Source organism: Microplitis mediator, chromosome 4 (genome assembly GCF_029852145.1).
Source record: "Microplitis mediator isolate UGA2020A chromosome 4, iyMicMedi2.1, whole genome shotgun sequence".
Taxonomy (NCBI): Eukaryota; Metazoa; Arthropoda; class Insecta; order Hymenoptera; family Braconidae; genus Microplitis; species Microplitis mediator.
Window position 1 is genome coordinate 8,517,567 of NC_079972.1, and position 27,968 is coordinate 8,545,534.

General features: G+C 28.6%; 1 protein-coding gene and 1 long non-coding RNA gene across 11 annotated transcripts in view; one reads left to right on the forward strand and one right to left on the reverse strand.

Annotated features, from left to right (window-relative positions):
* The window catches only part of LOC130667050 (rho guanine nucleotide exchange factor 12), a 29,901-nt gene extending 2,334 nt beyond the window's left edge, over nt 1-27,567 (forward strand). Inside the window, exons 2-23 of one of the 10 annotated variants that reach the window (XM_057468435.1) lie at nt 649-892; nt 1,493-1,542; nt 1,625-1,682; nt 3,922-4,160; nt 4,302-4,373; nt 4,589-4,813; nt 5,110-5,391; nt 6,810-7,106; nt 7,222-7,347; nt 8,061-8,174; nt 8,253-8,351; nt 8,996-9,282; nt 9,362-9,651; nt 12,724-12,903; nt 12,984-13,055; nt 16,259-16,385; nt 17,618-17,699; nt 17,772-17,824; nt 20,983-21,266; nt 22,050-23,980; nt 26,364-26,564; nt 27,264-27,567. In XM_057468435.1, coding sequence (XP_057324418.1) covers nt 730-892; nt 1,493-1,542; nt 1,625-1,682; nt 3,922-4,160; nt 4,302-4,373; nt 4,589-4,813; nt 5,110-5,391; nt 6,810-7,106; nt 7,222-7,347; nt 8,061-8,174; nt 8,253-8,351; nt 8,996-9,282; nt 9,362-9,651; nt 12,724-12,903; nt 12,984-13,055; nt 16,259-16,385; nt 17,618-17,699; nt 17,772-17,824; nt 20,983-21,266; nt 22,050-23,980; nt 26,364-26,564; nt 27,264-27,365 — 5,334 coding nt within the window. In that variant the 5' untranslated portion in view covers nt 649-729 and the 3' untranslated portion in view covers nt 27,366-27,567. Of the gene's footprint in view, nt 1-648; nt 893-1,492; nt 1,543-1,624; nt 1,683-3,048; nt 3,270-3,921; nt 4,161-4,301; nt 4,374-4,588; nt 4,814-5,109; nt 5,392-6,809; nt 7,107-7,221; nt 7,348-8,060; nt 8,175-8,252; nt 8,352-8,995; nt 9,283-9,361; nt 9,652-12,723; nt 12,904-12,983; nt 13,056-16,258; nt 16,386-17,617; nt 17,700-17,771; nt 17,825-20,982; nt 21,267-22,049; nt 23,981-26,363; nt 26,565-27,263 lie in introns of those variants that run through there. The other 9 variants (XM_057468439.1, XM_057468437.1, XM_057468436.1 and 6 more) reach the window with 9 other exon arrangements.
* LOC130667052 (uncharacterized) lies at nt 4,013-5,170 on the reverse strand. The gene is made up of 4 exons (XR_008989791.1): nt 5,031-5,170; nt 4,521-4,754; nt 4,235-4,356; nt 4,013-4,152 (listed from the first exon to the last, which is right to left on the reverse strand). It is a non-coding gene; the product is annotated as an uncharacterized LOC130667052 (long non-coding RNA).
* Nucleotides 27,568-27,968: the final 401 nt, after the last annotated feature.

Here is a 27,968-nt window from a genome sequence, read left to right on the forward strand (position 1 = left end):
ATTCGATTTTTATTTAATTCACTTATTTCAAAATTTTGAAAATTGAAAATTGTCAGTTACATTCACACTTATATCTTAGTATCATAATTTTTACTTGAATTAAAAAAATTTTTTGTATTATAAATTAAAAACAAAAATTTTTTTAGGCGAGAAAAAAATTATTGAGCATAGAAAAAATTTTTGTCTTCATTTCATAATGCAAAATTTTTTTTGCTCCAAGAAATTTTTTTTTGCTGTTTTTTTTTTTTTAATTCATCCAAACATAGTTTTGAAAAAAAAAAATATATATATATTTTAAATATGCTGGTATATTTTGGTGGTCTTGCTGGTAATTTATCTATTACTTATTGTTATGAGTTATGATCACTATCATTATCATATATTTGATAATTCAATTGATGTAGCCCAAGTTGGTCTAGAGATTAAAAGATTAGAGATAAACTAATTGATTGTATAATTATTTTTAAAATGCGATAACAATAAGATTTGAATGTTATCTGTAATCGGTTTTATGTTCTAGGTATTGTAATTAGTCTTTTTTTCTTTTTTTTTCATTTATTCTTTTATTCTTATTGAGGTGATTGCGATTGCAGTGGTGTTTATTTTACTTTTTTTATTGTGTGTGTAATTAATGCTGGTGATTTGTAGGAAGATTGGCCGGGAAAGATTGGATTGGGCTGGAGAGGAGAAGGTGAAACCTGGAGTCAAGGTGTGGCGGACAACGAAGGGATGAATGGAACGACTGCGGTACGACGTGTTGTTGGGGCCGGTGGAGGCGGAGGTGGACAGGAACCACCACCCGTTGCTACTCTTGTCGTATACAAGGACGACGCGGGTTATGGGATGAAGGTGTCGGGTGATAATCCTGTTTATGTACAATCCGTCAAAGAAGGTAATTTATATTTAAAAACAAATAAATAAAGATAAAAATACAAATTTTTGTTGTTTTTAATACAGTCAGGGGTAAAAAAAAAATTTCTCGTATTGATTATGATTCTGAAGTTAACAGACAATCAGCAATTTTTGGATTTTTATTTTCAACAAATCGATTACAAAAAAAAAAAAAAAAAAAAAAAAAAATATGCACATGTAGAAAAATTTAAAAACTATAAATGCAATTTTTTTGAATATTTTTTTTTTTATCATTCGTCGATTTAAAAAAAAATCTAAAAACTATCAGACGTCGGCTAACTTCAGTATCATGCATTGATTAAATTTTATTCCGTTTTTGAAGTAACTCCAATTAAAACTTTTTAAAAATATTTTAGATCAAAGAGGTTTTACTTGAATTGAATAAATTAAACAATAAAATTATTAAATATCGTAGATAATTCAAATAATTTATATTTAGTAAAACTAGTTCATTGAAACATTTTTTATTCTAGTAATTATACTATTAATATAATTTTGATAATCAATTGTGCTCTACATATATTAATAATTTACAAAGAAAATTAAAAAACAATTATGATAATGTTAATTAAAATTATAGGCGGTGCTGCCGAAAGAGCCGGATTAAAACAGGGTGATAAAATAATTAAGGTAATTATTTAAATTGTCAAAAAAGTATATTTACGTATTGACTTTTATTAATAAATTTAATGAATTTATTTGGTATTTTTAGGTGAATGGCGTCAATGTTATGCAGTCAACGCATACAGAAGTTGTGCAGCTCATAAAATGTAAGTCAATATAAATGTCATTAAAAATAAGCAAAACAAGTTATGTATCAGATATAAGAAAAGAGGAAGTCAAAGTATCATCAATCAGAAAGATACAAAAGTAATAATAGTCGCGAGTTGATTAGATATTAAGATTCTTTGCGATATTCAGTAATTCTTTGTTATATATATTTATTTATTTATAAAATCCAAGGTCGTTGCTTTCATTTTATTCACGATATTGTATCGATTGTGGCAAATAATCTGTATATTTGTCCTAGACCATGTGTGCAAGTTGCGTATGCACCAATAACACACAATGGCCCGCGGCTTTAATGATGTAAGCACGTGTTTATAGCGGTGACTCGCGTTTAATTCATTCTTTACTAGATTTACTTGATTATTCGATACAATGATTTTCTCTATATTGTTTCTTTTTTTTTTTTATACATTTAGTCATTAAAATTTAAATCACTTGAGATCTTTATTGCTGTCAAAACAATAACAAATAAATATTATTGCTTAATAATAAACAAATATAACTATTCTTTATTTAAATTCGTTGGAATTTAAAACAATATAATTAAAAAAAATAATTAATTAATCTTCAAGGTGTTTAGCAGTTATTAACTGACGGTTGCAATTTTATTATCAATTTCAATGGTAATATTGAGTTGAGTTTATAAACATAAATTGTATATATCCAGTCCCAGTGACGCCTGACGCATATTTCCGTCCATGTATTACGTTATTGCCGCAAATATCCGTCGTTAAATTTTTTTAAATTTACATTTCATACCATCGGTCTTTTAAGTTTCAGTCTTCATTGTCAATTAATATTCAATAGTCTGATTAATTTATTAATCAAGTTCAATTGTTTTGTTAATTCAATATTTGTTATCAGTGCGGGTACGATTATTTTTTTTTTTTGTATCATCAAATAATATTTTACAATTTATATAAAATAATCAAGTTGTTGAGTTAAAAAAAAAAATGAAATGAAATAAATTAATGTGAACAATGTTCATTAATCATAATTTGATGTGTCATATTTAATTATTCATATTTCAATAGTAATATGATTTGATTTCACGATTGCTGATATTACATAAAAAAAAAACACAAATTTAATAATTAGATGTTTTATTAAATTTTGACGCGATTAAATTTTTTAATAATTGATTTGCATTATTATTATTATTGGTGTCAAATAAAATGCTTGTCATATCTAATAAATTAAAATACTCGTAGAGTTTTTAGTCGTGTATATCGTCATTCATATTAATATAACACCTGAATGTAAAGATGCCTGGTTTTACTAAGATTTCCTCATTTTATTTTGACGCATCACAGACTCTGACGCAGTTTCATCCATTCCGTTGACTTTAAGAGACGTGTGTGTTTTATTTTATTATTTATTTATGTTTATTTTTATAAAATTTTATTTGTGTTTAAAATTTTAAACCAACGGATAATTTTATTTTTTTTTTGCATTTTATTTTATCAAACTATTAAATTTAAAATATCAATTGATTAAAATGAAAGAACCAAAGTCTTATACAGTATTACATAAATGGAACATAGAAGGTCCCATTGAAATTTATGTCGGTAAATTAAAATTTTTAATCATCATTAAATAATAAAATCAATAAAATTATAATTTACATCAACAGACATTACTCATTTTTTTATCCTTGAATAATATTTAATGACCTACCTTAATTTTTAAATAATTATTCCAAATTATCATTTTTTTTCTCAATAAATTAAAATCTCAGTATTTATTAATTAAATGAAATAGGTCAGAAACGGTTATCTAGATAATTATTAATAAATATAAAAATTATTAGAGCTCATTAAAATTGTCCTTGAAAAAATGTAATTTATTAAACATTGTCTTGCGTAAATATATAAAAAAAAGTAAATAAATAAACAAACAATTCTCTATAAAATATTTCCAAATGTCAGTTATTGTACATATTAATAAAACATTAAGTCTCCTTGACGTTTATTTTAGTAGATTACGTTTAAATAATTATAACAATAACAACCAAGACCAATAAAAATTATCAAAACTTAATTATTTACTCGGAATTTCTTAAAATAAAAAAAATTTATTAGAGGATTTAGAAATAAAAGTAAAAAAAAAAAACGCGTGACAAAAAAAAATATGTTAAATTTCCCAGCGAGTGATGCGAAGAGCGCGCAAAAATATCTGATGACTAATAAAAAATAAAAAGCCTTGAACTTGTGCCCGCAGCATCGACGCAGGTGGTTTTGACAGTCCAGCAGAAGCCATTGGGTGCAACGCTAGCCGGTTTACAGCAAGTGGGAACAACTCTGGGAAATCAACATCAGCAGCCGAGACCAACGAGTTTATCATCAGCATCAACAATGGTATCACCTTCACAATCCGCTACTTCTTTGCATCGAGCATCAACTGCACCAGCTGGTGGTGCTCCTTGCACTGCACGTATAACTGGACCCCAACCTGTCGACGTAAGTCACAGTAATTTGGGTTGTAGTAGTAATAATAATAATAATAGTAATAATAACAATACAATACGACATACTATGTGTACCCTTGCTTCTGCTGTTAATCATGTTCTTGATTATTCTGCTTTATCTGTTATCCCTAAGCATTCTTTTCCGTTTTTAATGGTCAAAGCACCGTCATTTACTGATTTCGTCTCCACTGCATTTTATAAAAAAGTAAGATTATTATTATTTTACTTATTTTATTTATTTATTTTATTTCACCACTCATATTTTATTTATAAATTTATTTATTTATTTAAATGTTTTTTTTTTTTTTCTAAAACTTAAACATGGTTTCTGGTTTACTTAATTCCAACTTACACTGATAAATATTAAATAAAATTACGATATTAATAGATATTTTAAAAAAAGAGATAAAAATATTTTAGCACGAGAAAAAACGTCAGTTGGAGACACAACGTGTTCATACATTCCAGCTGATGTTAGAAAAGGAGCAGAGTTATCGTGATAAATTACGAAGTGAACTTGCTAAAATGGGCATTGGTTCCGGGAATGTAGCAAACTCCTCAACACTGCAGACTGAGTTAGCTGGAGCTGAAAGACGAGTTCGCACATTACAAGATCAATTGGCTGCAATAACAACAAATGACCAGGTACAATAAATTTTAAAAAATAATTAAACAAAAAAGACAATTAAGCGGATTGATGTTAAGTATTTAATTGAATGTTTAGTCCAAAGTGTTTACCCATAATTTTATTCTATTGAATGTTCAGTAATTTACAGTAAGAATGTTAGAATAGACTCTTAGTTGATCATTGTCATCTTAACTTGTATAATAGTAATATTTAATTTATTTTAAAAATGCTTACCCACTCGGAGGTGATAATAATTTCGCTTGCGCTAACACACATATGTGTTGATAGCTAACCTGCTGTTATTGTCTTACAGCTTTGCTCATTGGTAACAAACGCCTCGTCTCCCTCTGGTCATTATTCCAGTTCTGGTAGCAGCACCGGTGGTGGTAGTGGTGTTGTTATTGGCGACACACCGCCACCCCTGCCTTCACGTAAATCCTTGTCCATGCAGAGTTTGTCCCCACCTCCGTTGCCTCCACGACCACCTCCACCCACTACCACCTCAAACACGCACAGCGTAGTACAGTTGGAGCTGGAGAGACAACTGCTGACTCATTTAACGTCCCCAACCACCAGTCATGGTATACCTAACTCTGTAAGTAGTGTCATCGACTCGTCACACGTGTTAATGCTGCCAATTTTTTTTTTTAATCATACTGTTGACACAATTATGCAAGGTGGCCACAAACCGGTAATATTGGGAATTATTAGGAAATTTAATGCAACCGGGAAATATCATGAAAAGCTCAGGGAATTTCGAAAAGTATTCGGGAATTCAATTGTGACAGTTAAAAATTTTTAAGTGATTTTCAACAGTAACTTGAAGGAAAATAGTCGTATAATAAAAATAAAAATGGAAAATTGTAGCTGTAAGTGTTTAGTTTTCTGACCTGGTCTTTAAATTTTGATAATAGTCTAGAAGTGGGGCTCCACTATTTTTGAAAATAATTTTTTAACAATATTTTTCATTTTTTTCACAGTAAATCAAGTCGAAAGAGATAGAAGAAGAGAAATGCTTCGTTAAAAAAAATTTAGAAACTCTAATTAATGTAAAAAAATCATTATTTTGAATTTTTAAATTTTCAAACCGCTATCACCAATAGAAATAATGTTTTTTTTTGAAATTTTTCTTTCACCATCAGTCCGCCGAGGAGTAGAACAATTTTCTTGAAAAATTGGAAAATTCCCGGTACAAGTATTATTATAGTCGAAAGTAGGTGGAGCCCCACTTCTAGATCATTACCGAAATTTGTTTATTATGCACAGTCCCATGGTAATCTTAAGAAAACTATAAAAATAAATTTTCAAAATTTTTGCTCGCCTTAAAAACGGTCTACGGGCTTCAATAATTTTTTTCGATAATTATCATTGATTTTTAATTACTCTAGAACCGCGCATAATAAAAAAAATTCAAAACCAGATCAGAAAACCAGACACTTGAAGCTACAATTTACTAGTGTATTTTGGATTTATTTCAATCATCAAATTTCTTATTAAATATTTTAACATCGAATAATAAAAAGTAGGCCTTATTAATTTATTTTATTGACTTTTTTTTTTGTTTCTCGCATGATTACATCATCAAATTTAATTATTGACAATATAATAAAAACTTTGAATATCTTAATGATACGAACAAAATTTCTGAATCAAGGAAAAATGTGAAAAACTTTACAGGAAATCCAGTAAATATCAGGAAATTTCTAAATCATCTTTTTGTGGCCACCCTGATTATGTCTGGTTGAGTGAGAATGGTCTAGTTATCCTCATAATTTACCTCATTAGTTTTATTAATCAATTAATTATTTTTCATTGTTGTTATTATTATTATTGTTATCAATAAATCCACACAAAGGACTTATTATTCCTTGGATAAAATTCAGCACTAACAACATGTATAAAAGTTTGTTAAAAATTTTACTAAAAAAAAGTATCTACTTGAATATAATTACGGTAAATAATTTATATTAACAAATAGTATTGTAATTAATGATATTAATTATTAATTAATAGTTTTCACAAGACGCACATTTGGGTTCGCCGAATTCACTTAATAAACATCAACGTACAAAATCCTCACCCGAGCAATTGGGCTCGACTATGATCTCACCGTCAGAGGCCAGTAGACTATTGATAGCGTCAGAATCAATGAACGATTTATCACCATCGAGACATCTCCATCAGGGACATGGACGTCTAAGCGGAATTGATTTAGATGATCCGATCCATATCACACCACCGGGCACACCACCACCGCCTTATCCCCTACCAAGTCCCGGGAATGATGTCTTATCGACCACCTTGAATGAAGTCAGTAACTTGTATTTTAATTTTACGGTTTAAATGCTCACTTGCTAATTTATATTATATTAATAACTTCCTTGTTATACTAATTATAAATATTATTCGTTGTATTTAATTTCAGAGTGTGGATAGTTTTGTAACAGTAACGCCAACCCGTCAATTGTTGAATGAAAGTAGTCCTGGATTACCGCAAATTCAACAGCCTATTATGTCTATGGAAGACGATGACATGAGTGATCAAGAAGTGGTGGGTTTTATTTATTTTATTACAGTCGACTACCCGTTATAAGCCTGTCCTTCATTATCCTCGTCCCCTCAATCGGAAGTTACTGAGTCCAAACAACTTCCCCCACTTAACCACTCTGAGGAGTTTCGTACCAGAGAGCCCGCTATAAGCCCCCGTTAAAATTATCAAAATTATAAACTAAGAATAGAAAAAATAGACAAATTAATGATGAAAATTTACTACCTATGTTTCGCGGAGAATAATTTAATCATTAATAAGTAAAATATAATTTATTGTTCATAATTGTAATTATGAATTATGTTCAAAGCTTCTGTTACAATTGAAAAGTTTTATTGAGCATTAAGTTCATCAATAAAATTATTATTTTAATTATTACTGTAATCAATACCGTTATCATTATAATTTTTTGCATTATAATTATTATTAGTGTAAAAAGATAAGTATTTATTTTAGCGCTATAAGCAGCAGGAAAATCGGGATAGTCGCGTATGTAACAAAATGTAAATATGGCGTTTAAAATCATATAAAATAAAACCGACTTATGACTACCCGGGTAGTCGAGAACAAAACTAAACGCACGGTAGTGGGAAGACTGAAATTCCAAGAAAAATTTCCTCGGCGTCCCTAGACCAGGGTTATGACGGGTAGTCGATTGTACTATCATTTTATATAATTATTGTTATATAATAATTTATATCATTTTTTTTGTCTAGGGTCAACTGGAAGATCATGGACCATTTAAATCTTTATCGAGATTATGGGAACACCATGCACATCTTTCTGTTTTTATAAATTATGTTTTATCAAATAGTGATCCTTCAAGTTTGGTTAGTTTATTATTATTATTTTTTATTATATTTTTTTTTCTTTTAATATTTTACTAATGATTATAAATTTTTTTTCAGTTATTCTATTTGGTAACAGACTTGTATAAGGAAGGTAATGCTAAGGAAATGAGAAAATGGGCATATGAAATTCATTCTAGCTTTTTAGTACCTGGTGCTGTAAGTATTCAATAAAATATTAAAAATAATGCGTAAAAAAAAATTCAATCTAAAAATTTCACAACAGTGAGCTTTAAAATTTTAGACAATTCTAAACTTCGAGTCGATCATTTTTTGAACTTATAAAAAATAAAAAAATTTGACACTGAACTAACCCGACGTCTTACAATTTTCGGATTGTTTTAAAAACGAGAAATTAAAAAAAAATGTATTTCAGAAAATTGCACTCAAGTTTTTTTAATTTTCTACATGTGCATATTTAAAATTTTTTTTTTTTTTGTTTAAATTAAATTGTTCAAAAAAAAATTCGAAAATTGTTAATTGTCTGCTAACTTCAGGATCATAAAATTTTTCAACTGAGTACTTCTTTGGAGTTTTTTAAAATCAAAAAAATTTGATTTGAAAATTTTGCTGGTTTGGAAAACCCTTAAAAAAAAATTTTTTTCACTTATCAGAACTGTTCAAAAGAAGCTCAGGTGTTTGGAAATTTTTTTTCTCAAATTTTTCATAATTAAAGAAACGATCAACTTGAAGTTTTAAATTGTGTAAAATTTAAAGCTTCACTGTTATGAATACTTTGGAAGGATTTTTTTTTATATGGGTAATATAAATATATAATAAATTTGTTTTATTTTATCGTTCAGCCTCTACGTCTCAATAACGTAGATGAGAATGTCGCACGTGAAATAGATGACGTACTTTTACGAGAATCAGATAAAGAAGAAATATTACGTAAGATATTTTGGAAGGCAAGAACAAGAGCGAAGGAAGAATTGAATGAACAGCTTGCGGACTTCCAACAAAAAAGAACAGCGGGACTTGGTATGTTATTTGGGCCAAGTGACGCTCAGCTTGACGAAAGTGAATCAGATAAATCTAAAGAAGCAAAAATAATAGAGACTTATCTTCTTCCTAAAATGGATCCTTATTTGTATGTATCATAATTTATCAATACTTCGATTTTATTTTAATTACTTTCTATGATTAATTTAATATTATTAACTTTACAGAGAAGATATTGAAAAAGATCAATTAGATCTACGTCAATTTACAACAGCCGCTGGTTTAGCGACGATATTGACTAAAATATTTCAAGTACGATCTGTATCACTTGATCGTGTGCCGACATTTGTCGCTAAAGATAAATCTAATATTAAAGCACGTTTACTTACGGGTAAAACAAGAAAAATGGCAGTAAGAGGTCATCATTTTGGAGCACATCAATATTTTACTGTTACGTATTGTAATCATTGTCAGCTCATTATTGGTGGGATCGGTCCTCAAGGTTATCAATGCAATGGTAAGATTTTAAATAAATAAATTTACATAAAATTATATGTAAAGTAAAGTAAGAGACCCAGTATCCGATCAGGGAACTAATTTCCGATCACTCATGTATTTCTATATCTATATTTACTAAATACATGGACTCGTGAAAAAAATTTTTTGAAAAAGAGTGGACTATTCTAAACTTCAAAACGTGACACAACGACGAACTTTTTTTGAACGTATTTTGTATTGAAAAAAATTATGAAACCTAGCTCTTTTAAGATGTCTTAAAGTTGTCTTTTAAAAGGATAAGACAAATTTTTTTTTGTTTCAAAATCACCTTTTTGGTATAAATACGACATGCAAATGTTGCTTCCGGAGACGGAGAAAATTTTTGTTGTTTTTCCTGTCTTATGCCAATTAAAAAGTCATTTAGATGACTTATTTTACGACTATTTGTAATTTACTTTCTGTCGTCACTTGTGTCAAGTCTTTTAAGTAGATATTTTTTCGTCGACATAAATTTCTGATCGTTTTGTCAACATATTGGTGCCTTATCGATATGTCAAGAAGTAGTCTAAAAACTGATATCTTATAGATGTCTCAAAGGCAAGTGTGCTCCTTGGGTATTTTCCAAAGTTTGAAAATCGTTTAAAAAAAGAAAAAATTATTTTTCTCACCGGTAGGATCCCAAGTAGCACAGAGAAAACTTTAAGATGTCATAAAGATGTCTTTTAAAAGGACAAGACAAATGTTTTCTTGTCTTAGAGTCAAGTTTTTTGGTATAAATAAGACATACAGATGTTGGTCCTAGGAGTCATAGGAAATTAGCGTTTTTTTTTCCGTCGTAAAAAAGTCATTCCAATTAAAAATTCGTTTAGATAACTTATTCGACAATTATTTGTAATTTAAATTACTTTTTGTCGTCACTTGTGTCAAGTCTTTTAAGCAGATAATTTTTCGGTGACATAAATTTCTGACCGATTTGTCAATATTTTGGTGTCTTATATTCATTGATTTTCCTCTTGAATTTTCAAAAATTTAAAAAAAGTTCTTCATTGTGTCACGGTTTAACGATTAAAATAGTCAACCCTTTTCCAACCTTGCTTTTATCAACACTTTTTTTCATATGGGCAAATCCAAGTTTTTTTTTTTATAAATGAAACTAACAGATGTTGGTCCTAGGAATCATACAAAATTTGTGTTCTTTTTCCCCTTTAAAAAAATCATCTCAATTGAAAAGTCATTCAGATGACTTGTTTGTAATAATTTACTTTTTCCCGCCGTATGTGTCAAGTCTTCTGAGCAGATATTTTTTTTGATGACATCAACCTCTGATTGTTTTGTCAACATTAATAATCGTTCTGGCAAAGATAATAATTGTGTACAGATCATTAAAAATTTTTTATTATTTGTCGTTACACAAGATGATCTAGTACTAGTTTAACATATCAAATAAATTGGATTTCTACTAAATCAGACATTTTTTAAATAGTAAATTATATAATAAACTATTTTCTTATTTATTTTAATCTCTTAGATAAATTAATGCGCTTATAGTTTACGAAGATTTTAATTTAATTGAAAAATTTTAAAACACGTAAAACTTGTCTGTAACCTTTAACAAACGTCCGTTTCAAGTGTTTGAGTGTTTAATTTAATGGGGATGTAAAACTTGAAAGATTTAAAAAAATTTCAGTCTTTAATAAAATATTTTATTTCGTCAATTTAAATTTTTTCTTAAACGTACAAGTTCTGTAACTTGTTTTCTATCAATTTTACTGACGTAACGCACAGAACGTTTTTTTATAGAAAATTGAATGTTCAATAAAATCATTACTTTTAAATCTCAAATAAAATTTCTATTTATAAAAGTAATGAAAATAAACGAAAGTGAATTTTTTAATTTTTAGCAGATTTCATAGAAATCTAACTATTGCATTTGTCCTAATGACGGAATTTTCGAAAAATTTTGCTACTTTCGGACTCAGCTCGTCGAGCTGAGTCAGGAAATACATATGGTTCAAAAGTTTATATATGTATGTATGTATTTATATATTTATACGATAGAACGCAGCTTTCACGGCGATATCGTCCACAATTCTTCACGTATCTCAATTAAACTCAACGTAAATTTTCTGTAGATGATTTTCGAGATCAAATTTGAAGATGAGCGAAATCGGTCAATTAGTTTAGAAGTTACAGCAATTCAAAATTAAAAAAATGTCAAAAATTCATATTTTTACTGATTCTTTCTCCAACAACTTTTGAATGTAACAACTTGTCGAATTTCTATAAAATCCATCTAAAAGCTCTTTAACTAGGCTTTAATTTCCATGCCTTTATATGCCTAGACTAAAGAAATTACTTATATTTCCACTCATTAAATGGAATTTTGCTATTGCATTGGTTTCTGATGATGTTCAAAAAAACTTTTTTGTGGCTCTCCTAATGCCTTCGATTTTAGCTATACACTTTTTAAATATATCCATTTCGGCTGCCGAATGGCCTTTTTTAACTTCCCGTTACGAAAATTGAAAATTTTCGAAAATTCGGGAAGTTATTGGTTTCGGTACGATTTTCAAAAATCGAATTTCTAACAGATCTTGACGTTTTGAGGTTCTAGGAAGATATTCTAATTTCAAGATTATGTCCAAGTGTATGTATGTGTATATGTAAGTACGTATGTATGTAAATATTCTGTAACTTTTGAACGAATGAACCGATTTGGCTTTTTGAGGTGGCGTTTGAAGTGGCTCATTAATTTCAACAATTTTTTTAAAATTGAGCATAATCGGAGAGCTTGAGCTCCTTGAGCTCGAAAATAGCGGGAAGTTTTGGGGCTGGCCCGCAGGGCCAACCGTTGCCTAGATTTTCTTTTCTTTTGTTTTGTAACTTTTTTTGTATCGAATTTTTTAAATTTTCTACGGAAACATTTTGGTCATTCCTCCTGGTGTATATTAAAATTGAAAAAAATCACCATCATAAGAACTACCTAGATATCTATTGTATAAAAATTACTAGGTCGTGATCGATTACTGGGTCTTCTACTTTACCACTTAATTGATGATTAATTATTAATAATTTTTAATTTTATTTACAGACTGCTCTCTCAGTGTTCACCGTCAATGTGTTCGTGTAGTTGAGGAAAGTTGTCCAGGACCATTGTCACGTAAAGAACGTGGCAATGATCGCATCAGTAAACTTATGGATCGTATAAGACCTGAAAGAAAACCACCATCATCTCACCATCACCACCATTCCCCAAATCAAATGCATCTAAGTAAATATTTATTCAAAATTTTAAACAATTTAAAAATCGATAATTTAATAAATGAAAATAATATATAAAATTAAATGAAGATAATAAATTATTTTCAGTCGAACGTTCAAAGCGTCTTGACGAAGAAAATTTATTAGGAGACTGCGAAAATGGTGAGTTTAAATTTTTATTATTAAGATTAAAACTCGATATAAAAAATTAACTAATCGCAATTAAGTCGGACAAAGAAAAATAAAAAAAACAATAAATGACCAAGAAAGCATAAATGTTTTATCTATAAATCATTAAGTCATTACGACAGCTATTTATATTTATGTATGCGTAATATGATTAGAGTCGCGGTAAATTGACCGCTGCGTTGCCCCTGACTCATATACTAAAAACATCTTTGTCGTTATCAGTACCGACTCAACCGTACGATACTAAACTAATATATTGTACTTAAAATATTATCAAATAATAATTAAATAAGTCATTTGAACTGTCATGACGATAATTATTTATCAGTTCAATGGAATATCCATTTATAAATTGCCTTGATAATAATTTTTAAATTATCTTTACTTTGAAATTTTTTACTGTCATTTAAAAAACTTGACGCAGTATTGTCTGTGCAGTGCAACAAATTGTTGTGAAGAAAAAAATAGAAATAGACCATGTGGTAGAGTGAAAAAAAAGGCAAACGAGCTTTTCAATTAAATAATTAGCATACGAGTACTCTTCTCGTTATGATCATATGACTCGTGGGCGTTTTTTAGTCGACACGTCCCCTCGACAATCGCACAGTGTCATTGAAACAATACTGGATCTCAGTGGATATTTGAACATATGCTGCTACCGCTACTCCGATGTTGAGTGTAATAAAATAATTAACTAAAATACATTTATTTGTATTAAATTATTTTATAGTGCGCGCGTGTGATAAAATGAAATGGTTATAAAAAAGAAAAATATATAGATATTTGTATACCATTAATCATATATGAGTTTAATATACCAAATGACGGGATATTGATCTAAAAAAAAAATATAAAATAAGTAAACGACCTGACTATGAAGATAGATGAGCGAATGGATATAATACGTGACTACACCGGCTAGTAGGTAGTTGGGTCTTTCGTCTTCACACGTGTGTACTATACATTTATGTTAGTACATAGTTTACTCATATATATATGTGTATGTGTATACCCTACTACGCTATTTTTCACATAACATCACTACACACAAGACTGAGTTATGGACCGGACCGTACATACGGATGGGATATTCAAGTTTTACGAAGGAAGGAAATGTGCGGGATGTGAGAAAGTTTTTTTAGTGGTGGGAGACCGGAAATAAACCGCCGACTGTTGAAAGGAAGTGCTGAGAATTAATTTTAAATGTTTAAATAAAATTTGCCAGTTGAATGAAATTTTTTGATGATGTATACGATGAATAAGAATAAGAAGATATACATATATATATAGATATATGTGTATATTTAAATTTGATTTAAATTTAGTGTAAATTGTTTCTTACGTATATAGATATTAGTATATATTTATGTGTATATATATGTATATATGTGCGTGCGTACATATATAAATTATGTTAGAGGTAAAAGTTACGGGTAAATTGTTGGAGGGAGAAGATCATGACTCCCACTACCAACGTGTGGATACTAATTTTTCACCCCTGATGTCTACAGCCTTTGGCAACCTAAAATTGTCTACTGTGAGACACAAAAACAGATTTCGTCGCAAGTTCAAGACTGACGGTAACGTGAAAACATCAAAGTTTAAAATTTAAATATTTAAACTGTTGGCAATTTTTTTTTTTTGTAACTATTATTACTTTTTATTATTATTATTATTTATATTTATTTACTTGAAATTTCACAAGTAAATAAATAAAAATTTTTTACATAAATTTTTAAATAATAAAAATTTTCATTGCAAATTTGCCGACAGTAAGAATTTTATTTTAAATTTAACTGGTGAATAAATAACCCAGAAAAAAATCTAAAGTGAGAGAATAGAATAAAAATAAAAATTATATTTAGGAATAACGAAGAAAACAACAAAACCAAAGAATTTACTGAGTAATTTGAGTAATAAAAAAACTATCGCCGTTAAAGTTTGGGAAACTTTGGGAGCCGTAAAACGTATTCGTAGTAATTGTGGTGATGTGATTAATACGACAGATGAATTAATTGTTCATGTGGATCATATTCCCACAAGTGTACGTCGTATTTCGATCGATGATAATTACGAGGAAAGTACTGACACATTTGACATCAATAATTCACTTTACGATCAACTGGAAAGTTACACTTTAAATAATAACTCGCAAGGTTTGTTTTTAAAATAATTTAAATTTAAAATAATTATTTTAATAACAGCAACAATAAATTTATTTGCTATTAATTTATTGTTGTTTCTTAAATTATTTTGTCATTGAAATATATACGAGTCATAGCATAAGAATAATATTTTTTAAGAGTATTTAATGTATGTATTTTACTATCGCGTGCTACAAATATCTCATTGCACGTGTATGCAACGCAGTAGTTTAGTTTTAATATAAACTCCACTCAACAAGACTTAATGTATTTTCTGTTACTTACCAGGCATACATTTAAGTCTATAAATTATAATATATTTAATATACTTAGTGGTTATAAACAATAAACAAAATACACAAACATTTAAGAATATTTATACATATTTTATAAACACTAAATTAAGTATTTAATTTATAAAGATAAAAAAAAATAAGGAAGCACAAGGGCACGTGCCACTGTCGCGTGTCCAGGGAAAAAAAATCAAGGCATTAGTTATTTTTATCATAACATGTATCGTACGGGCGAGTAAAAAAGCTGTGTCACGTTTTTTTTTATCGCTTGTAACAAGGGAAGAGAATTAATTTAACCGGAAGTTTGATCTTTGGGTCTTTTCCTCAAACAGTTTGTAAACTATATTAGGGAAACTAATATATTATTTTACCTTATACTAATAGTTTAATCTTCTTTAACTTGAGATATGTAACGCGCTAATACATAACATGGGTATTAGTAAAAATAAAAAAAAATAAAAAAGAAGAAGGAAAAGAAAAGAAAAAGAGATGAATCTATAGTTGGTACTGAGAATTTTGTAAGATTTAACTAACTTTGATGAGTTATGATCTGATAGTTGGAGTAATGCCAAAATATATCACGATTGAATAAATATGTGAAGATGATAGAAATTACAAGAATTATGAGGTGAAAAATAGTTTGAGGAATTTAGTTATGCCAAGTTGTATTATTTGTTTTTTAATATTTTATAATAATAATAATAATAGTAATTAGTTGTTGGGTGATTTGTGATTTCAGGAGATCATCGCGGGGGCGGCGCAAGCGGAAACACCCGTGGTAGTGTTGAAAGAGGACGTATTTCCGGTTACGGTGATCATCTTGATAGTATGGACGATCCTTCTTCACGAGAGGATATCTCTGAAATGTAAGTTGTTTTTTTTTATAAATATATGCACAAATTATCTTATTTACGAGTCTAAATTACTTGATAAATTTTTTGTAATATAAAAATTAAAAAATATGTAGGTCATTTTTTTTTTTAATTAAATTATTTTATTTAATTAGTCATAAATTATTAATAATTACTTTTTTTTTTTACTCTTTAATAATTTTGTTAAAAAAAAGGCATCTTGCCATTTTGGGGTAAAGTTTAATTTTTAATTAAGTTAATAATCAGACAGTGCCCCCCACTTTAAAATTTAATTATTATTATTATTTATTTATTTCCAATGTATAGATTACTTTTGTAACTTTTTACATTTTTTTCTTTGCTTATAATCTAGGATAATTAAATTCTTTGTAATAAATTATATTATTTAATCTAAACGACTTTTATTTTAAATGTTCTGCTTTTATACTTTGGTATACCAAATATGATATGTCATTACGAACACCTCCAATGATCACATACACAACCTTCCTGCTTTCCTGGCACTGGAACCTCAGTTATTCTACATAGTTACTTTAAAATTTAATTAATTAATTAATTTGAAAAAGGATAATGTAGAAGTAATTTCGCTGAGATATGGAATTTAAAAAAAATTACTTACAGTTGATATCAATTGGAAGTTAAACGAAATTTGTTACATAAATTTTTGCCCACAAAATTTGAAAATTCGAATTATAAAATTGACATGAAGATTCTACTGAAATTTACTTTCCAAATTTCGTTTAACTCCCAATTGATATCAACTGTAATTAATTTTTTTTTAATTCTATATCTCGGCAAAATTACTTCTACGTTGTCCTTTTTCCAATTAAAGTTTCAATTTCTTTTTAATTAATTAATTAAATTTTAATACGGTTATCACATTTTAAAGTCATTGCTTATTTTTAAAAAGTGGGGAATACTGTCTGAGAATGCCCTTAAGCAGGTAGTCGGTACTTAGAGTTACGGCTTTTAAATTACAATGGTAATACTCCATGTGCGTACTTACGAGTTTAAAAGTATGAGGTTTTACGAAATTTTAATAATGTAAAGTAAAATCTATTGAAATTATAATTAAATTAATTTAATTGTTTTATTAAAATTAATGAAAAAGTTTTAGTGACATAAAATATTATATACTAATTAATTTTAAAAATAATTAAATTAAAAAAAATTTGACCTCATACATTATTCTTTTAATTTTTTTTTTAATTTAATTTTGTTATCAGGGTGCAGCAAAATATTTCCAGTAAACCAAAGACGTCAAACATAAATCGGTCTGAAAGTTACAAGGAACGGATACATCATAAAGTAAATATATAAATTATAAATTATTGTAATTCATAAATAATTGATATTAATAATAAAAATTAATTTTTTCAGCGACAACTTCGTGAAAAGCGAAAGACCAGCGATCCAAATCTGTCGAAAACAAAGTAAGTTGTATAATAATTTGAATTATTATTCATTAATCGTTTGACAAATTTAAACTTGAAATTTTTTAAAATAATATTTTGACCTTGAAAATTTATCTATAACAAAATATATTTGGCAAAATATATATTTTATGATGTATAACTGATTGTAGCACCCACAACATATACACGTGCGCAGACTCGCATATTACCTCGTCGCCGGGACGAGATCGCTGTCTTTCTTTCTTAATGTTTCCTACTAAAGGCTACGTCGGAGCTTAGTGTGACGTTAGAATCGTGTTTTTACGGACGTAAATATTACTTCTGGTGTATGACAGTGTCTAAACATCAGTTTCAAAATTATTTTCATTAAATCAATTTAAATTTTATCAGTATAAAAAATATATTTATTTAATTTATTGTAATCATAAGTCATAAATATTTTATTTATTATTTATAAATCGTGCCAATATTTTATTTAAAAAATTTTCTTTTATTTTGTCCCAGTGGTATTAGTTAAGAAAATATATATATATATACATATATATATAATATATTAAACAGTTTCATCGCCGGTGGCCTTGCAAGACTAAAATAAATATTAACTTCAAACTACAAAATTTGAATAATATTTATTTTTTTAACATTAAATTTTTTTATTACAAATTTTTAATATATAAAGTAATATATTAATATATAAATTAACTGCCAATATTCAATGAATATTTAACAAAATTTTTAAATTCTATTTGATAACATTTTTACGTCTTATCAGCAAAGTTTACTTAATAATTCCATGTAGTAAAATGATTTCTTTGACCTGCCGCTCCCGTCATTATAAATTACTACAGTGGAAAAAATATTAATTACATCACTTTAGAGCATAATTGTTCATATAATTATAAATAATATAATTTTGAAATTAAAAAAAAATCCATGATAAAATAATTTAAGAAATAACACTCATAAAATTATTAATAAACAAAATAAATAATCGTAAATTGGTACTTAAAATTTAGTAGAAGAAAACACGGTACTCAAATACTCTACGTAACTTTTATAATTATCGAAAGATAAAATTCTTATGTTAGTTTATTGTTATTATTATTTATTTATTTTTATTTAAAAAGCGATCGATTGAATAAAATCAATACTTAGCCATAGGCTCAGCCTCCGTACGTCGAGAATCTACACAAGCGCACTATTCAGTGATACTGTTGATTGGTGGATTTATATAAACCATACAATACAATACAAAACAATACACTTACACTGTACTCCCGCCGGTATTTCCATACATTAATCACTAGTACCACTAGTCTACCCAACAAGTAATTGCTCATCCTTACTCAGAATATAAACCAACACGTGGATTAAATAGGGACGAGGCGAGAAAAGAGTAAATAGCATGTAGCCGTGTGTATCAACACATATATAAAACACAAATAGATTATACAGTTCACTTGGCTTTAACTATTGTCGGAGTATAAACGAGGGCTGGTGGGTGGCAGAACCACCATCTAGAAATTGATTAAAGTGATTGAGGAGCGGCATCGATAAGACTCTTAAACAAATGCGTCCACTGACTCATTTAATATATTTATATACTTTTATAATAATTTATTAATTTATTACAAACGATTCAAAATAGTTTTTTTTATTATTTTATTACAAATAATTTATCCTTAAATGACACATGTCTGCGAAATTACGTATGTGTCATAGGGTGACATTTTGACCCCAGTGTAAAAAAATTACCGATACTCCAAGAATTTTTTAATTTATCTTCAAATTCTGAACATATTTCTTTGAAAAAGCCTCGAACGTGATCATATTGGACTTTATAGATTTTCATTTAAAAAAAAAAAAAAAAAAAATAGTTGAGGGGAAACACCACCGATCCCTTTCTCACACTCAGAAAAATAAACGGGACTATCTTTGTTGCACTCGTAGAGTAAATAAGAATTTTAAAACAATTTTTCTCGGAGACGAATTATAATTTTTAAAAATACGAAATTTTTAATGATGCTCAAGTTCGTAGATATTTAACAATTTTCGGATCTTTTGTCAACTAATCAATTACAAGAAAGATAAAACTAAAAAAATGCAAATGTAGAAATTCAAAAAAAGCTATCGGTGCAATTTTTTAAAATATTTTTATTTTTTAAATTTATCGATTTCAAAAAAATCCAAAAATTATTAGACGTCAGCTAACATTAGTATCATAATTTTTAGCGCTCGGTCAAGGTTTTAAAAAGCGCTAAATACTGTATTTTAGGTTTCCTGTGTTTGTCCGTGAATTAAATTGAATTAAAAATCGGTTGACGTTTCGCGCCTTTTTTTAAATTTTCAATATTTAAAAAAAAAGTTTTTAGTTATCAAAAAATGATCTTTATTCTGACGAATAAATGGTAAATTTTTCGAAAAAAAAATTTGAAGATTCCATTGTCAGGAAAAATTCAAAAAAAATTTTTTAAAGTAAGTTGAAGATTTCCAGCGGAAAAATTTCAAAAAATCGACTGGGGTAAAAATGACACCGAGGAATTTGAGATTTAAAAAGAATAAATAATCATGAATTATTATATTTTTTTATAAATTATAAAAAATGTCAATGTACTCAGAGTTTATTTTAGTAGATAAAAAAATAAGTAAAAGTAAAAAAGTTTGAGTGACACATTTGTTAACAACCTTTGAAATAACTTTAAAGGTTTCATAGATTAATTTAACGAGTGCAAATACTTGAGTAAAAAAAAATAATAGAGGAAAAAAACACAAGAGAGTAGACGGTTTTATTATTATTATATTAGTGAGGGAATTTTAATCGGTGTCGAGACGGGTATATTTATATTTGGATAAAATATAAAATAAAAATGAGACAACGAAGTTCACGACGAGGACGTCCTCGACCTAATTCACGTACTGATGATACTATTCCTGATATTATTACGCGTAAAGACATAACTTTGTCACATGAAAGGCCACATGATATTTTAGAAAAAAGTTTAAGTGCGGATCAAAATTGTATTAACGTTAATTCTGATAGAGGTAGTGCGCCTTTAGCACTTGCTGAGCGCCGAACTCGATCAGAAAGGTATTTAATTATTTATTATTGAATATTCATGACTAATTATTGATTATAAATTAATAGAAAAAAAGTAAAATAATTTATTTAACGATAGCAATATTTTTTCATTTTTTTTTAGTGACTGTGATGCGACAGGTGCATTCCCCGGTAATTCTGCTGGCAGTTCATCAAACAGTAGCTTATCAACACGAAGTCTAGACAGTCCAAGTACCAGTTTAGAACAAGTTCATCCAGCCAATGCTGGTCATCATACATCTAACTCGTGGGACAGTGACGTTGATGTTGAACCAGATCCACCAGATTGGAATCACGGCGTTGCTGAAGAAGTTCTCAGTAATCTCAGTAACTCAGAGAAGAAGAGACAAGAAGTTATAAATGGTATATTTTATTAAAATATTTGGGGTGTGTGATCGGTTTAGAATTTAATATATTTACATAAATTTTCGAATTAGTCGAATCTTGTAGAATTATTCGTAACTTTTCAAATTATTTGTCAATTTTAGAATCATCCGAAAGTTTTTTGATTATTTGTTATTTAAAAAAAAAAAAATAAAAAGATAGTTATCACTGCGCAGAGATATGAATATGGATGCAAGGGAGCCAGCTGATAATGGTTGGTTAAAACCGAATAGATCAAGTAGTGCACTATTACTATTTAGTACATAATTACAGAGTGAAGTAAGTCTAAAAAGCGGTGAACTTTTAATTAATTAATAAAATTTTTATACACTTCTGACAGCTAAAAGTCATTGGAAAGTTTTAATAAAACGTGGGGGACACTATAGAATGGCCTTAATGGAGAGCTTAGGTTTTAAAGTAACCAGAAATAATTTTTTCGTGAAATCGTGTCTAAGCTCTATTTATTTTTGACAAAAATTTGAATTACAGTACACTCTGGTCATAAGTAATGTTTCTGTCTATACTCTTACTTACAGGAAAAAATGAAATTAACGTGAAAATGAGTAGAGCGTCCGATGTAACTTATAACTAGAGTCTACTGTATTCGAAAAACTATACAATTTTAAGTCGTCGTTGAAAAGAAAATTTTTGAATAGTTCGAAAATTTACGAATAATTTGTAAGTTCGAACTATTCGCACACCCTTATAAAATATGGATAATTAAAATATTCAACAAATTATATAATTTTAAAATTATTTTAGAATTATTTCATACGGAGAGGTCACACGTACGCGCACTCAAAGTACTGTCATACGTCTTCCACAAGCCATTACTTGAATCTCAAGTTCTTCCATTGGATCAAGTACAATTACTATTTTCAAATTTAGACGAAATGGTGACTATTCATTCGCGCTTTAACCAGGCAATGAAACGTAAAAAAAAGGAAAATCCATGTGTGGGTGACGTTGGTGAATTAATATTGGAAATGTTTGATGGTGAAAATGGTGAGACATTTGAGCGCGCTGCTTCCACGTACTGTGCTAAACAACAAGTCGCATTGGATGCATTACGTGACCGACGTCGCAAAGATCCTAAATTGAATTCATTTTTAAATGAAATTGAATCGAATCCACTGTGCCGACGATTGCAACTCAAGGATCACATACTGACAGGTATGTTGCGATTGACCAAGTATCCATTGCTATTTGAAAATTTAGCAAAGTATACACCTGAGAGTAATGAAAAAGAGAAAGCAGCGGTACTGCGTGCTGTTGAACGCAGTAAAGAAATACTCAGTTTAGTTAATCAGGCTGTGCGTGAAGCTGAAGATTGTCAACGTCTTACTGAAATACTTCGTATGATTGATAGATCGGCATTCGATAAATTTGATCATCCAGCAGTGCAAGAGTTTAAAAATCTTGATATCACTAAACGTAATTTAATATTCGAGGGTCCATTGCAGTGGCGGATTGTTAATCGTCCAAAACCCGTTGATTTACACGTTGTATTACTTGATGATACGATATTATTATTGCATCGTCAAGATGATAAGTATTTATTAAAATTTACAAACACAAATCAAGTTAATTCAGTGCTAAGTCCAATTTTTAAAGTATCAACAGTACTTGTGAGAAATAATGCTGTCGATAAAAATTCACTTTATTTAGTTAATACATCGCAAAAAGGTGCACAAATTTATGATTTGGTAGCATCATCACCAGCAGAACGTAAATTGTGGTGTAAACATATATCTGAAGCTGCTGAAGCATACAAAACACGTAATCGTGAAGGTAGACGACCATCACCGCCTACTGTATTAAATGAAGAGCCATCACCAGCACCAGAAGTACCACTTAATATGGAGACTGGTGCTGCTGATAAAGAAAAATCAGATAAAGTTGGACCACAAGACTCTAAAGACAATGATAATCATAAAGAAAAAGAACAGAGTTCAACGAGTACTGAAACAACGACGACGAGCACACCAGCAGCAACGCAGCCTGAAGAAAATACTCAAGACACTCCGGCAACTGATGAATCCTCTAAATCTAAACCTGACGAATCAACCCAGTCGGCTGATCAGAATCATAATCAAAATCAAGATCAACAGCAACAGCAACAGCAGCAACCATCACCAGCACAACAACCGCCACCGTCATCATCATCAGCTACGTCATCGGGAATCGGAGAATCAATGAGATTAGTTACGTGTACGCAGTGTTCACTTATCGATCCTGTTGAAGTTCACGCAGAAGTACGACCAGTTCATGTCGCAGAGCCAGTTCTCACGCCGATAGAGTCACTCCGACGTTTAGATGAAGTTATTAAACAAGCGCTTGAAGAAAAACAATCGTTAGTTGCTGATATTTTAAATATTCCAAAAGAAGATTTTGAACACGTTGCTGATATTGCGTCAGAGCCTTCAGGCGCGGAAAAAGAACCTGCTGAATTAATACTTGCGGCTATCAGTCAAAATAATCAGTTAGTTGGTATAATTAATTCAGCGCTTACTGTGACGGAAACTGAAGCTGTTTTGGCTACGCGGGGAACTAACGCGACTGCTAGTACTGGTTGTGATGCTGTGGGATGTCCAGTACCACGTTCACATCCACATCCACATCAACCTGTAATTCCTGTTGTAACTCTACAACCTATTTGCCATTCTCTTACTGCAATACATTCACAGCTTTTGGTAAGATTTTTTATTATTTACTGTTTTATTATCTATTTTTTGTTAAGGGGCCGATTTTTTTTATTTTATTTTTTTGTTACGATCGAAAGTCATTCGTTTCATATTTTTAAATATATAAATATTTATACGTATATATTTTCGTCATAACGGCTCGATAACTTGTTATATTTACTTATGTTTGTTTTTTTTGTTATTTGTTTTTCGACGTCGGCGCTAGCGTTGCGGTCCGTCACAATCAGTTCCCTTATATAAGGTGAAGGGCTCAGTTATTGACACTGCCCCAGACTTTGACACTTTCAACTTTATTTTAAATTCAAAAAAAGAAATTGACTCGAATAGATAAATCAATGTGTTTTTAATTTTAAAAACTCATCCTGTACCTAATTAATATCAATGACAAATTGAAAAATAAAATATCTTATTAAAAAAGAATTTTTAAGCCGGCAGTAGCTGCGGGAGCCATTTTTTAAATTATGGCATAAGCAGTTTACGGAAGAGCGTTTCAAAATTGAATATGTTATCTTATCACCATGTAACTATAAAAATATAATACAAAATATATGGGCAGGTTAATAATTAACTGTACTTTAGTTTAAAATATTGATGTATCATATTAAATAACATTTTATTATCAAAATGTGAGTCAATAACTAGGCTCAATTTTATAGGTATGTCACATTTATTGAACTTCAAATTCAATCACAATTTTCAATATTTGTAATAATTTGTTTGTTTACGTGAATATTTATATTAATATTTTATGATAATTTAAATTGTTTATTTCTTAGAAAAAATTGTGTTGTATTTATGATAAATACTTAATTTTTTTTACCATTAAAAATTTTAGTTTATTTAAACTTAATATCACATAACGTAACAACTAAAAATCATTTTTACATAAATATCAATGTCAGAAACTGCAGCACAGTAAATTTTGAGTGTCAGAAACTAGGTCTTCAAACATAACTTTTTGAAGCATTAATTTAAATTATTAATAAGCTCCAAATAATTATTTTGCGCTTATTCATGGTGGCCACATTTCTGGAAAACCTGGAAATGTCAGGGAATTATGAATATACTGGAAATGTCAGAGAATTTCGTCACAAAGCTGAAAAAATTTTTACTTTCTTTCTTTTGACTGAAAAAATCCGACAAATTTAGTTTTCTGTCAAAACTGTTCAAAAAGTGACGCGGCGCGAATGCGGTTGTAAAACCATCTTGAAAAAAAATTAGGAGAAATTGATTTCAATAGCGAAAAAATGAATCAGTTAGAATTATCAAGGCTGTTAGGAAAAAAGTCTCAGTAGAAACCAATCGCCAGGATCTTCAAGCTATTAATATCCATATTGACAAGTTAAAAAACTAAAAATAAATGTATACATAAGTTATGAACCAACAAGTTTCACTATATTTATTATTTGCGTACTTCATTCATACTCTATTAATATTCTTTTAAATATTCTCATTCATGAAATTTATTCTATTGAAAATGAAAAATTTATTTACATTTTATTATAGAGTAAGTTATATAAAAACATGGATCTCAAACCAAAAATAAAAAATTATTCATATAATAAAAAAAATAAAAACAATGAACATTGACCAATAATAAAAAAAAAGTTTCATTTAACGACAATGATCAACTATTGATTAAACTGACTTATACCATTTTATTTTAAATTAAATAAACATTTCCAATTATTTAATATCACTGCACATAGTCAGGGAATTTTTGAATTGTTTGACTAGAATACCTGGAAAAGTCAGGGAATTTCAATCTCAAAAATCTGTGGCCATCATGTTATTACCTTATTTAAAAATTCTAAACTTGTTTGTTATATAAAATACTGTTTATTTAAATGGAATTTTATATTAGTTATCATAGAGTAATCCTTTATTAAGACAAATGATTTACTCCATGCTGAGTGTATATCTATATATTAGTCGATTCAAATTATTTTAAATCATTTCAAATTGTTTTGAATCATGTTTCTTAATCAGTTGTCACTTTTAAAGTGTCAGAAACAGGGCCCTTTACCTTATGCAATATCAAATAATAATTATTGAAAATAATTAACTTTTTTTTCAAATATACAAATTTGTCTACTATTAGTTGATATATATGATGTACGAGGGGGGGGGTCTATCATTTATGACGCAATATTGATAGGGGGGGTCACAGAAAATGTGATATCGTTCGACAAAGGGGGGGGGGGGTAAAAAGGTAAAATTTTTCGTGACGTATATTATGGATTACTTCTAATTTAGATTTATCCACGGATTGATAAAAAAATAATATTTGTTATAGCTACAAACGAATAAACTAATTTTAATTAAAAAAGAAATAGAGTTATGGATGGTTTTATTTTGTTTTTTTTTATAGAAATCCGTGAAAGAAAATGATGAGAAGGGAGAAAGATCACGTAAACAGTTACACAGAATTACAGAACGGCTTCATGCAATCGATGCCGATGCACAACGTAAAGATAGAGAGCAGTATCAATTTTCCACAAGTACCACTCAAACACCAACAGATCTCGAGGATCATATTTCCACAGAAGCCACTGAAGATATTAATAAAGAAGTAAAAAATTTTATTTAAATAAGTTCATAAATATTTATTAATTTAGAATATTAATATTTTAAGAGATTTTTTCTTTGCCGAAAAAAAATAATTTTGTAAATTTAAACAACTTAAGTATTTTTGTACTTAGTTTATTGATATTTTAAAAATATTTTGAGAAAAAATAATTTTGAAAATAGGCATGTTGGTTTCGATGGATGTATATTTTATAAATACTATGAAGGTCCGTTTAGAACGGCTATTTTTTTTCACTTCCACTTGAAAATATTGTTGTAGACATTGAAAAAAATCGTTATCTGCATTTTTACTGTAAATTTCATTATTTAGTTAATATAAACTAAAAACCCAAATTATTATTAAAAAAATGATTTTCAGAACCAATACAGAAAGAACAATTAGAATCTCAGTAAAATTACTTAAGAGACTTTGGTAGAGTATTAAATTACCTACAAAATGTCGCAAACGGCGACCCGAAACATTTCAGAAATCTAGATCTAGTAGATTTTTTACTTTTCATTTGAAAATCAACTGTTAAGTACTTGAAGTTAAAATTGAGAGCTGAAACTTTCAGGGAATTTTTTTTCAATGTCTACAACAATATTTTCAAGTGGGAATGAAAAAAAAAATAGTTGTTCCAAACGGACCACCCTAAGGTATTTCACTAATAATTATAATTAATACTTATATTTTGATTTAAAGGAATTCGTCGATGCATGTGGTGATCCTGACGTCGAATTAGAAACAAATGATAATAAAAAAAACGCACCAGCTACAGAAATGATGGGGGACAGTGTCGGTTGATATATTATTACAGATTAAGATATAAATTAATTTAAAAATAATATTAATTATTATTATTTTGTCCACTTGGTGCATTTCTAGAGCGTTTATTATGATGTTCATTTTAAAATAGTGGCGCTCGTACTGAATATGCGAATGGAAATCAAAAAAATAAATAAACAAAATAAAAAAAAAGAAATAAAAAAAAAAAGAAAGAAAAAAATAAGAAAATTATAATGCTGATAATTAATTAATTAGCAAGCTATTTGCTATGTGTGTTTTATCAACACATTAAATTGTTAAATATCAAATTTTTTTGCTAAAAAAAAAAACAAAATAATAATTAAAATTTAATTTTTAATAATGCCTTTATCCCAAGGATTTTATGTAAATAGATCGATTTATTATTATTAATATTTTTTCCACTCTTTATTATTATTATATTTTTGTTGTCGTGAATTTATATATGCTATTTTTTTGACAAGGTATCAAGTCACATAATTGACTCTACAATTAAATTTTTTGTAACGATAGTATTTATAAATGCGTAAGATTTTTTAATACCGTAAAAACATAATTGAAAAATTTTTCTATAATATTTATATTTAATTAGCAACAAATAAA